This window comes from Eschrichtius robustus, chromosome 18, assembly GCF_028021215.1.
Source record: "Eschrichtius robustus isolate mEscRob2 chromosome 18, mEscRob2.pri, whole genome shotgun sequence".
Taxonomy (NCBI): Eukaryota; Metazoa; Chordata; class Mammalia; order Artiodactyla; family Eschrichtiidae; genus Eschrichtius; species Eschrichtius robustus.
Window position 1 is genome coordinate 48,368,035 of NC_090841.1, and position 12,485 is coordinate 48,380,519.

General features: G+C 37.5%; 1 protein-coding gene across 4 annotated transcripts in view; it reads left to right on the forward strand.

The window, feature by feature from the left end:
* Positions 1 to 12,485, forward strand: part of PIBF1 (progesterone immunomodulatory binding factor 1) — a 209,289-nt gene that overhangs the window by 12,064 nt on the left and 184,740 nt on the right. For all 4 annotated transcript variants that reach the window (XM_068526551.1, XM_068526554.1, XM_068526553.1 and 1 more), the window contains exon 5: positions 2,489 to 2,608. In XM_068526551.1, coding sequence (XP_068382652.1) covers positions 2,489 to 2,608 — 120 coding nt within the window. The remainder of the gene's footprint in view (positions 1 to 2,488; positions 2,609 to 12,485) is intronic.

Here is a 12,485-nt window from a genome sequence, read left to right on the forward strand (position 1 = left end):
GAAGTCAAGCAATAAATAGGGCTCTAAAGTTAATGGCTGGATAATCCATAGAAATGAATTATTTTATCATAAACTGTGGCAGTTTATAATGTTCTCAAATGAAAAATTATAGAGATAACAGATCAGTGGTTGCCAGGGGTTAGGGACATTAGAGTAGAGGGGAGTGGTGTGATTATAAAGGGACAGCATGAGGGAGATCGTTACAGATCTAGGTCAGGATCTCAACTGCAGTGTTGGTTACACAAGTCTGTACAAAGGATTGATCTATGGCAGTGTTCTCAAATCTTTCTGATATCAGCATCCATTTACACTCTAAAAATTATTGAGGACCTCAAAGAGATTTTGCTTATATAGACTGTATCTGTTAATGTTTACCATATTCGAAATTAAAACTGAGAAATTTTTACAACACAGGAATACACAAGTACACACTTCATTAGCCTTAAGGGCGATGATATCATCACACATCATGTAGCCACCGGCAGACACTTAACGGGCATAAGATTAAAACAGGCAAAAAATCTTAGTATCACTAGGAAGATAGTTTTGGTCACATGGATTTCCTGAAAGGGTCTCAGAGTGACAGGGTGGGACCAGGGCTCCCAGAAGCACGCATCTCACACCAACTGCAAGTTTGTGATATATAGAGGTCATTTCACCCTAAGAGGCTTGTATTTTTTTCATCTGTAAAAGGGTTAATAATATTAACAGTGCCTTTTATTCAATAGCTTGTCATAATCTATGATGAAAAAGAATCTGAAAAAGAATATGTATATATATTTATATGTATAACTGAATCACCTTGCTGTATAGTGGAAACTAACACAACATTGTAAATCCACTGTGCTTCAATTAAAAAAGAATAATAATAACAGCAACTTTCTATTGAGGTAATTGTGAAGATTAACTGTGAATTTGTATGTAAAATGCTTAACACAGTGCTTAGAACATCGTAAACACATAATAAATATTATCAATTCTTTTTGCTGTAGTGGTTGCTACTCTTGGTTCTCATTTAGATACGGCTTCCAGATTAATGATTTCCTACAAAATGGAGTACTGTTTTTTGTCCAGCTTTTTATTTAACGTAGCTTGAACATAATTCTTCTGCCCAAAGTACTGTCCAAAACCAATTAAATATCTCAAGTGCTGTCATTGAGGCTTTATCCATTGTAGATGGAAAGTATCCCATTAGTGGCAGGCATACATATTTTTGTTCTCTGATCTGTTAATGTTCCTTGTCTTATCTTTTGTTTTCAGACAGTACCAGCCTAACTAGTTAATTATACACAGGTTCATTGTGTCAAGTACTAGCCTTAGGACTTGCCTCTTCCCAAATATGGTACTCCTGCAATACAGCAATACATTAAGGAGTTTCAGATTGTATGCCTATACAATAAATAGTCCCTAATTGCCCTCTCCTAATTTGCTGATAGCTTAGTTTTGTAGGAGCTTGTTAGTTGGAACACTTTACTAAGTTAGGGCAGGCAAATTCCCCTGAGAGAATTACGAGTGGGAAGAGAGGTCTGAACTGAATGGAACAGTGACATGAAAATACCTCCTGATTCATCCTGATTATCCCTTCCACAGCGGTGGTAGTAAGTAGACTTCACCAAGAGCCTAGGGTGTAGGCTTTTCCTATATTTAGGCATGGGAGATAGAGCAGTGCACAAACCAGACAAAAATTCCTGTCCTCACAGAGCTTACATTCCAATGGAGCAACACACACAACAAATTAAAAGTAAAATATGTAGAACGTTTGTCATAAATGCTATGGAGAAAAGAGCAGGAATGAAGAGTGAGGATGCTATTTTAATCAGCATAGGGGAGGGACTTCCCTGGCGGTCCAGGGGTTAGGACTCCATGCTGTCACTGCCAAGGGACCGGGTTCGATCCCTGGTCGGGGAACTAAGATCCCACAGGTGGCGCGGCCCCCCAAAGAAAATCTAGTTAGGGAAGTCACGGAGGGTTTTACTGATAGGGTGATGTCTGGTCAGAGACCTGAAGGGAGTGAAAGCATGAGCCGTACATTTATATGTGAGAAGAGCTTTTCTATCAGAGGAAACAGCAAGAGCAAAACTCTCGAACACGTGATGTGCTGAGGAAATAACAAGCGGATAGTGTGGAGTGAGCAATAGTGGGAGGTGAGGCGTAAGGAGAAAACGGAGTACGGATAGAAGAGAGGAAAGAGAGACTGTCACGGGCGGGGAGTTATAGATAATCTGGGCCTTGAAGGGACTTAATTGAACATTAAGGCTTAATGAAGTTATTAGTGGTCAGGGACAATTAAAGACCGTCTCGTATCAGTTCTGTACAAACAAAACTTTAGTGTACAGGCGTACAATCTGAAACTCCTTAACACTTTCCTTTATTATCTTAATACTTTTCCTTGTATTACTGATAATTGAGAGTGCTATTAATTAGCCAATTTTAATTGTAGTTTGGGTTTCGAGACTGCTTATTAATTTGATTTTTTTTTTTTTTAAAGATTCGGTTCCATGAGCTAGTGAATCCATTAAGAAAGGAAATCTCTGAACTACAAGTGAAAAAGAAAGACCTGGCAGAAGAATTAAGTGAAAACAAGGGTCAACTGAAACAACTGACCGAGGTTTGTATAATTTTGATGTAAAGAGGCTTCAAGAGGTCCTTAAGATCTGTGATAAGGAATATAAAAGTCAGTGAAAGAAAAATGGAACTCGGGGGTGCTGACTGCTGTGATTCTTCATAAGTAGTGGGAAGGAGGTGAGACTGGAAATAGCCATCTTATTTTGGCAGGGTACGTCCATGATATTGACCGTAATCCCCGGCTGAGTGTTTTGTTGTTGTAACTCATTTCATTCTCAGTTCTTCATTACAGATCCACCTTGTTGGTGATAAGAAAGGGAGCCCCTGTGCATTTATCAGTCATTTTGCCTCTTCATCAAATACAGTTAGCTCTCCTAATACCTGTTCAGAGCACATGCACTAATATTAGCATGCACGCCAGTGATGCCTGGTGCTGTGCTAGGTGCTGGCAGCAGTGAGTACAAGAGAGACAGTGTCTGCCCTTCCAGAGTTCAGATTCTAGTAGGTTGGAGTTATACCTTAGATGATATCTGGACACTCATTCTTTGTGTGACCTTGAACAAGTCATTCAATGTTTCCTGCTCTGTCAAATGAAGAAAATAATACTATTTGTCCATTTACTTCATTGAATTGCCCACATTTCTGTTTCAAAGTAAAAATGTGATTTTTAACAAGGCTGCCTATAAATAACTGTTTTGTGTCCTATTTCAAGGGCAACTTTTACCAAACATCTGTTATCCAGAAATAAACAATTACGATTTAATTTATATTTTGATGCTCTGATTTGCTGCACTGTTAGTGCTGGACGGAATCTACTTCAGTCATTAATATAGAGCCAGTATTACAGGCAAATGAAGACTCCGCTTCTTTCTGCTCACAGGAGCATTGACGTCATCAGGAGCGATGCCAGAGAGGCCGAAGTGCTGATGTGAACCCTACCACAGGGGTCTAGTGTGGTGGTTTTTTCCTGCTGCTAACCTGCCACATTGTGCAGGTAAACTGTTTTGCACATTTAGAAAAATAGCCCTTAAGTTTTAAAAAATTTGCACCTAAAGTCAAAATAATAAAGGACAAAGAAGACCTCAGTTTGGCTACTAACTAATTTTGCAGCCTTGGGCAAATCATTTAATCTCCATTGTCTCTGTAGAATGCCCAGGATGGTGATGGTGGTGGCAGCAGCGGTGGCGGTGTGGCACAGGGTTCGTTAGGGACAGGACAGATAAGTTTTCAGGCTTAGTTCTGCAGCACCTTATGGTATGTCAGCATCCCTCAAGGACTTCTTTTTTTTTTTTTTTTTTTTTTTATTTATTTATTTTTGGCTGTGTTGGGTCTCCGTTTCTGTGCGAGGGCTTCCTCTAGTTGCGGCAAGCGGGGGCCACTCTTCATCGCGGTGCGTGGGCCCCTCACTATCACGGCCTCTCTTGTTGCGGAGCACAGGCTCCAGACGCGCAGGCTCAGTAATTGTGGCTCACGGGCCCAGTTGCTCCGCGGCATGTGGAATCTTCCCAGACCAGGGCTCAAACCCATGTCTCCTGCATCGGCAGGCAGATTCTCAACCACTGCGCCACCAGGGAAGCCCAAGGACTTCTTATTTTTTAGAGGGAGGACTGGAGGAGCTTTCTATCCTTGTTCCTATCAAACCACCTCTATTTTAGTCACTTTTGACATTTGGGGATTCTAAGAGTACTTTCTCTTGAACAAAGGATTCTTTGGACCAAAAAAAAAAAAGACGCTTGGATCTCTAAAATTATCGTTAGTATGTGACATATTTTTACTGTGTGGTAAAGCAAGTCTTTCTACTCTCAAGGGTCAGTAATGGCATTGTATCCCAGATTTTAGTTTGTTTCAACCTTACTAACACCTTTAGTATAGAAAGCATAGAAAATTAACACTGGTTTCACTCATAGAGTTCCTGAGTGTTTTTAGTGCATGAATACCTCTTGAACACAGAAGCAGTTTTGTTTGTGAACTTGTGTTAGGGTTCTCCAGAGAAACAAAGCCAACAGGATATGTAAATATATATGGAGAGACGTATATTTTAGGGAATTGGCTCTTGTGATTGTGGAAGCTTGGCAAATCCAAAATCTAATGGGGTAGGCTGGCAGGCTTGGAGATTCAAGGGAGGGTTGCAGTTTGAATCCAAAGGCAGTCTGCTGACAGAATTCCTTCTTGCTCAGGGGAGGTCCGTCTTAGTTCTAGTGAGGCCTCAGCTGATTGGATGAGGCCCACCACATTATGGAAGGTAAACTGCTTTACTCAGAGTCTACTGATTTAAATGTTAATCTCATCTAAAAAATGCCTTCACAGAAGCATGTAAAATAATGTTTGACTGAATATTTGGGTACCATAGTCTAGCCAAGTTGACATAAAAAATTAGCCATCACAGAACCTTTCCATGTGCAAGTTTGCTTCTTAAAGGTTTACCACCTCTCAGCTGAAAATATAATCTTCTGTCTTAAACCTTTTCCTGAACTTAATAATAATATAAAGAGAGAACTGAATCACATTCAGAAAAAAAAGAAAATTAAGTAATGCCTTATCTCCATAATAAAAGGTCTTAGAAACTCAGAGAATATGATTTAGAATTACTTTTGTATTAAAGCCACCCTTCAAGTCAGATTCTTCTGCTCTGTCAAGGGCCTAGTACAGGTCAACTTGCCCAACACTCAGAAAATATAGACTGAAAATTTTTAAATGAAAAGTCACCAGCAAGGACCTTTTTATAAGGATATAGTGAATAAATGTTAATATCTAATATTAAAAGAAATTCTGTTTAACAATATATTGTGGGGGGTTATTTTTTGAAATGGTTTTTGTTAAATTATTTACTGTTCTGGTATCTGGGGAATTCAGAGATACTAGTTTGAGTTTCATCTCTGCAACTCGACGATGGTGTGATGATCTTGGATAAAAAACTTAGTCTTTACTATCCCTCCCTGCAGTCCCCATCTGTAAAATAGGGATGAGAATATGTAACATCTGCCTCACTCACATGGCCATTATTATGAGAATAAAATTTATTCAATAAATAATTCACTGTACGTTGATTATGTGGCAAGCATTGTTCTAGGTGCGTGGGATACCTCAGTGAACAAAACAGAGGTCTCTGGCCTCATGGAATTTATGTTTTAAAAGGAGTGCAGGGGGCTTCCCTGGTGGCACAGTGGTTGAGAATCCATCTGCCAGTGCAGGGGACACGAGTTCGATCCCTGGTCTGGGAAGATCCCACATGCCGCGGAGCAACTAAGCCCGTGTGCCACAACTACTGAGCCTGCGCTCTAGAGCCTGTGAGCCACAACTACTGAGCCTGCGTGCCGCAACTACTGAAGCCCGCATGCCTAGAGCCCGTGCTCCACAACAAGAAGAAGCCACCACAATGATAAGCCCATGCACCGCAATGAAGAGTAGCCCCCGCTCGCCGCAACTAGAGAAAGCCCGCGCGCAACAAACACCCAACACAAATAAATAAAATAAATAAATGTATATAAAAAAATAAAAGGAGTGCAGGGAGGGACTTCCCTGGTGGTCCAGTGGCTAAGACTCCATACTCACAATTCAGGGGGCCCAGGTTCGATCCCTGGTCAGGGAACTAGATCCCACATGCTGCAAATAAAAGATCCCACATGCTGCAACAAAGAGCCCACGTGCTGCAACTAAAGATCCTGCATGCCACAACTAAGACCCGATGCAGCAAAATAAATAAATATTTAAAAAATAATAAAATTTAAAAAAAAAAGAGTGCAGGGAAACAAACAGTAAACATTATATTGGAAAGGAAGCACAAAATAAAATCTCGAGTTTGCAGATAGCAAAGTTTTTCTGAGTGGTAGAGTACTACACTAGTAAGGCAAATTGGAGGAAGATCTCAGAAGATAAGTAGACTGATTATAACCTGTGTGTTTTCTTCTATGTAACCTCTCAGTTTACGATCCCCAAATCAGCATATTCAAAATTGGTCACCAGCCCTAGAGACTATATCTTTTTTCTGTTTTATTATGAAAGTTTTTGAGCATAGGTAACTAGAAAAAATTTTACAATGAACACCAGTATACCCATCACCTAATTTCTGCCGTTAGCATATCACTGTGCTTATCTTAATCACATACCTATCCATCTGTCCATCCACCAGTGGTATTTAATTTATGAGAAATTGCCAGACTGCTTTCTTTTTAACGTATCAGTAGTTCCTTTTTTTGTTGGGTAATATTTGATTATATGGATATATTCATTCTCCAGTTGATGGGCATGTGAGTTATTTCCACTTTGGAGACATTATAAATGAAGCTGCTTACAAACAGTTGAACATTGGCTCTTGTGTGGACATACATTTTTGTTTTTCTTGTGTAAAATTTAGTAGTTGGATTTTTCACTTCTAGGTTTCCATTTGGTTATTATAGTTTTTATTTCTCTGCTATTTGTGTATTCATTATAAGCACATTTTCCTTTACACCACTGAGAGTAGTTAAAATCTCTGCTTTAAAATCCTTGTCTGCTAATTCCAAAATCTGAGTCACCTCAGAGTTTGTCTGTGTTGATTGTCTTTTCTTTTAAGGATGGGTCACATTTTCCTGTTTCTTCAAAGGCTGAGTAACTTTAAATTGATAATGTAAATCACCAAGTAAATTTAGATCTTAACATTGCAACTGTTACGTTGTGGAGACTGCATTTTGACAGTGCTGATGCTTTTGTTTTAGCAGGAATTTAACTGTGGTTTATACTCAGATACTCTGTCTCTTGGGCAGCAGCTCAAACTTCAGTTAGGTTTTTTTGGCCTTAGTAGGACTGCTTGGGTCTGTCCTACACATGTGTTGTTCAGAGGTCAGCCAGAGATCTGGCAGAGATTATCCACAGAACTCAGAGTGCCCCTTTTCTGGCTGTCTCTAGAATCCCTCCTCACTTTAGAGCAGCTGAGTTGCCCCAAACTCTTGTTTTCTGGTTCTTCAAGCTAGAAAGATGAAGGATATTCTGTTGTACCTTTATCATGGCACATAGTAGGCCTGCCTTCCAGCTAAAAGGCATTTAAAAAAGAGAGAGAGAGACCAGGAAATTCACCCAATGCTGTTCCCTTCTTCCTCTCGTAGAAGACATCCCTCCAGAATCTGCCTGATTTTGGTCACTTTCCTGTGCCTTCAGGTGGTTGTTTTATATTTTGTCCAGAATTTGAAGTTGTATCTGCAGTAGGGTTGGTCAGATGGGAACTTGGAACCATCACCAGAAGTGGAATCACCTTACAATTTTGTTTTAAACACAGGTGAAGGAAGAGAAAATCCAGTCTGTGCATGTAAAATACTTAGCTTTGAAATCCTCTGTTTTCTCTAAAAAGAATTTTAGCTTCATTGGAGAATCTTTTTTCTCAACATGTTTAACTTTGTACTGATATGGGTGATAACTCGTTAGGCATTATGAAGAAAAATGTTAAAAGCAAAATAAAATACATCACTAGACCTTGAAAAAAATGTACAGTTGTGAACATTGTAATTTTGGTTGTTTGCACTACTTACCTATTAATAATTATTGAATTCCTGATAGAGCCATAAAGTTCAGAGTTTGGAAAGTAAGATCTGGTATTTGGGCAGCTGAGTTTACTATCTGAGGACATATAAAGATTAGTATGTGTCAAATGAACACCAACAGCTGGGGAAAATGTGATTGAAGTTCATAGAATCATAAAATCACATAAGGTGAGGATTGACTTGCAAGGGGATAAACTCAGGACAAATACAAGATGGTACTACTATTTTATAGAACAAGTAGTAAATTAATAGGAAACTTAAAAGAGGAGGCAAGAGCCGACAAATATAAATGCCTCAAAAATGACAGGATCATGGCAGTTCCATGTGGGTTACTAAGAGAAACTAAGATATTTGTTAGTTATGTCTCTGAGTTTGAAAACTGGGAGTTGGGAAAACAAACTTTCCACTTTACTAAGACTGTTGGATTGAGTTTTGTCTTTTCCAAAAATGAACTTAATGTTTTTCTTTTTACCACATGGTGGCAGCATATATCCATGTATTTCTGTAACCGGTTTTGGGCTACTCAAAACATCTTGTCATTTTTGACCTATAGGCCAAAGTGTTACATTGTTACCTTCTTTTCATTTATATTCCTTATTTCATATCCATTGCCTTAAAGCAATCAAATACTATGTTTTTCTAATAAAATTTAGTAGATCTATAACTGGGAGATAGAATTTTAAAAAATTGAAACTTTTATGGCAAAACATGTAGTCTTCAGATCAAAGGTGTCTCAGTTATTACACTGATTTCATAATTACACCTAACAAAAGCATTCAGAGATGTTAAAGCCCCACAAGCACACAGTTAATTGTGCCTTTATTCATATAAGCTGCTAGTTCGTGGCAGATACGAAGTGAAAAACTGATTTGTTCATATCTATTACATGAAATATAATAAAATGTGATTTTTGACCTTTAAAAAAGAAGTCGCTCTTCCTGAAGTGCCAATTTTAGTAGATTTCTGGAATTTTCTTTCATTATTTTTTTCCACATCTTCAGTTATTTGGAAATATCTGGATACTAACACTGGAAAATAGGGCTCATCTTTTACTTCAAGTTGAGAGTTTTTTTATAAGCATCAGTAACATAGTCTAATTATAGCATATTTTGAGCTGTATTACATACATGAGCTTGTGTATGGTACTTAGTGTTTTCATAAGTGCTATACATTTATTTCCTATTTATGAAATCTCTTTGTAACAGGTCAGAATTTTGGTCCAGTACATGTAGCTAAGCTATGTGCAGCTGTTGTGCTATTGTAGAGTTATTTCAGCACACTTCTTTCATTTCAAAAGAAAGAAATGTTAACAATATTATATAGGGCATTGATGAGTCTGTACTTAAAGCCATTAAGTTTCCTGAGGAAATGGTGAAATATTTTTCTCTTATGAGAACTTTGGTAACTAGGAAGCAAGAAGAGTGTTTTATTTAAGAGAACTTCCTTGTTTAGGAAACATAGTTACATTTATTGAGAAAAATTCTGCCATCTTAAGTATTCATACATGAATAATCCTGTTAATTTTATTTGAATGAAAATGAAGTATTTCATTAATGATATATACTTGTTAGTCGGGTTTTTTTTATTTCAGGGCATTATTAACTATTTGTTTTCTGAAGTTTCTTTTTTATCCTGCCCAACTGATGAATTTAAAATTCCTTTATAAGATACATGTTATGATGATACTCATCAGTTGTAATTATTTTCGGGTATCTGACAAATTTATTAGTAAACAATAATAGTTTTGCCTCTCTATATTACATTTAAGTTGAGTAAGCACTGCTTAAAACTTAGATTCCTGGATACTTTCATAGGTTCTGGTTTTGGTTTAAGGTGGAACTAAGAATCTCAATTTTAATAAACAACCTAGGATTCTAATGTGGCAGGTTCATGGACCATGAACACGAATCTCTTTTGTTGTTGTTGTTGTTTACTTATTGAGGTACAAAAACACTTTATATTCTTAATTAAATTTCATATTTTTAATTTTATTTATTATTATTGCCATTACTTGGCAATAAAAAATAATATTTTTTAATGTATTTATAACATCCACGAATATAATTAGAATAACACTAGCTGTAGTATTACTACTTGGAGTTTCTAAAACCCATTTCTTACGTATACATCTAAAACCTGTTGCTTCTTTATAAACTTGGTGTATTTTTACAAATTATGTAAATAACTTAAAGATAAAAGTTCATGAGCAGGGAAAAGTTCATGGGAAAGCTATAATGAAGGCAATTTAAAATAGGATGTTATCAGGGAGAAGCCTCCTTTAGCTGATTGTTTTATACATGGCTGTAAGAGGAAAAAAATTTTTAAAGAGTAATATGGCCTTTTTTTTTCCCCATCTGCCACTGTGTTTATAATCTTAAAGAAATTCACTGGCATTGTTAATTTATTTCAGGGACAGATTTTGAGGGGTTTATTAGGTCTTGAGATGAAATTTTGAACCTAGTGGCCAGGATGGTATGTCATCATATTTTGGGAAGGGAAAACAACTCATGAGGGACCTTACCAAGTACTGTAGCTTCAATCTGGGTACACTATGAACACTTTGTTCTCTTGCTATACACATCTCAATGCAGATTCTACAGGCATAATTCGGAGTGTCTAAGAGGGGGGTTTTTTGATCATTTTAACTTTATGATTTAATTTCTTTATTGATATAAAAAAGTAATTCATAGCTGTATATGCTGGATCATCTGAATAAATAATGTATACTAGAGTATTATCTCCATGACGTTCATGCCCATGTTTGCATTTAATTTTGTCATGGCATTAGCACCACAAAAAATAATTTTAAAAACAGCCATCAACTTGATATGTAAAATATGCATTTCAGCCAAATAATGGCCAGATGTTACCATGGGTCACTGTATGAATAAAGGTTTCACAGTTCAAATAGAGAAAAATAGTATCAAAGTTGAGTCATCATACTTACTACTGGGTGTAGCCATGCCAAACTCAAACCTAAATAAACTCCTACTTATTCTAACATTTTGAAGTTACATGACATAGTCAACGTAAACTACGGAAAGAATAAGCCTTGCTATTGAGGCACATTTGAAAGAGATGACACCCTAAATGCATTTCATTTTTCCTTTTTTTTTCAATTCCAATGATCTGCCTCTTCTTAGCCAAGCTCTCATTAGGGCTAGCAGGCGGCTAGACCTGACTGAAGCCTGGGGCTTTGGGAAAGCTAGTGTTCCAGTTATGTATTGCTGCATAACAAACCGCACTAAAAACTTCGTGACTTAATTTTTATCTGTCACAGCTCTGAATATTGATAGGCTCAGCTGGATATTTCTTACCTGTCTGAGGCTGGAGTCATCGGAAGTCTTCATTCACATGTTTGGGGCCAGATCACTCTCCAGCTAACTTCTCCATGTGACTAGTTTAGGCATCCCTCAACATGGCAGCCTCAGGACCTGGCAGTTGGTCTCTAGAGTGAGTGTTCAAGCATAAAGAAACCCAGGCCAAAGCTGAAAGTCTTCTTAGGACCTAACTTTAAAGTCCCACCAACATCATATTCTCTTAGTCAAGCAGAGCATTAAAAGGAATAGTCTTCAGTCAGGGAATATCTTGCCATATACAAGGGAAGAAATTGATAGAGGCCATCTTAGAAATAGGCTATCACGTTTGGGGTTTTTCTCCCCTGGCCTGAGTGAAAGCCTGGACACAGTATGAGAAAGCCCTAAGCAAGATCAGAACAGATTGTTGACAGAGCTTAGCCTGTAAAAATCTATAGGACTCCCTGCCCCTCCCACTCCAGATAAGGTGGATAAAGTCTCCTTTGCCTCCAGAAAGCTGAAGAATAAAGTATTCCATTGAAAGAGACTGCCATATTGACTGTAAAACCACACTCATTTCTATTTATCTATAAGGAATAGGCTTAATGCATATTGATAAAGATTGAAAATTAAAGGGATGGACTAACAGTTATGAAAAAAGAACAAGAATGTAATAGTGATAAAATATAAGGTGGAATTTAAGATTAAAACCACAAAACAGGGTAACAGAAAACAATAATAAAAGGTGATTTTAGAGACAAACGTCTACGTATCAATTAACATAGTAATTATAAAGAAAAGGGTTTTAGAAAAACAAGGAGAACTTAAAGTGTAATAATGGGAAAGTTTATAATGTACTTTCTATAAAATTGGATAGATTTAATAGACATAAAAATAAGTCAGGGCTAGAAGAATTGATTCAATCAATAATTTTGATTTAGTTGCTATGTATAGATAGAGCTTAACATTCCTTGATCAGGGAATAACTTTTTTTTTAAATGTCAGTGAAGGGAATTCCCTGGCGGTCCCATGTTTAGGACTCTGTGCTTTCACTGCCATGGGCCCCGGTTCAATCCCTGGTTGGGGAACTAAGATCCCACAAGCCTCACAG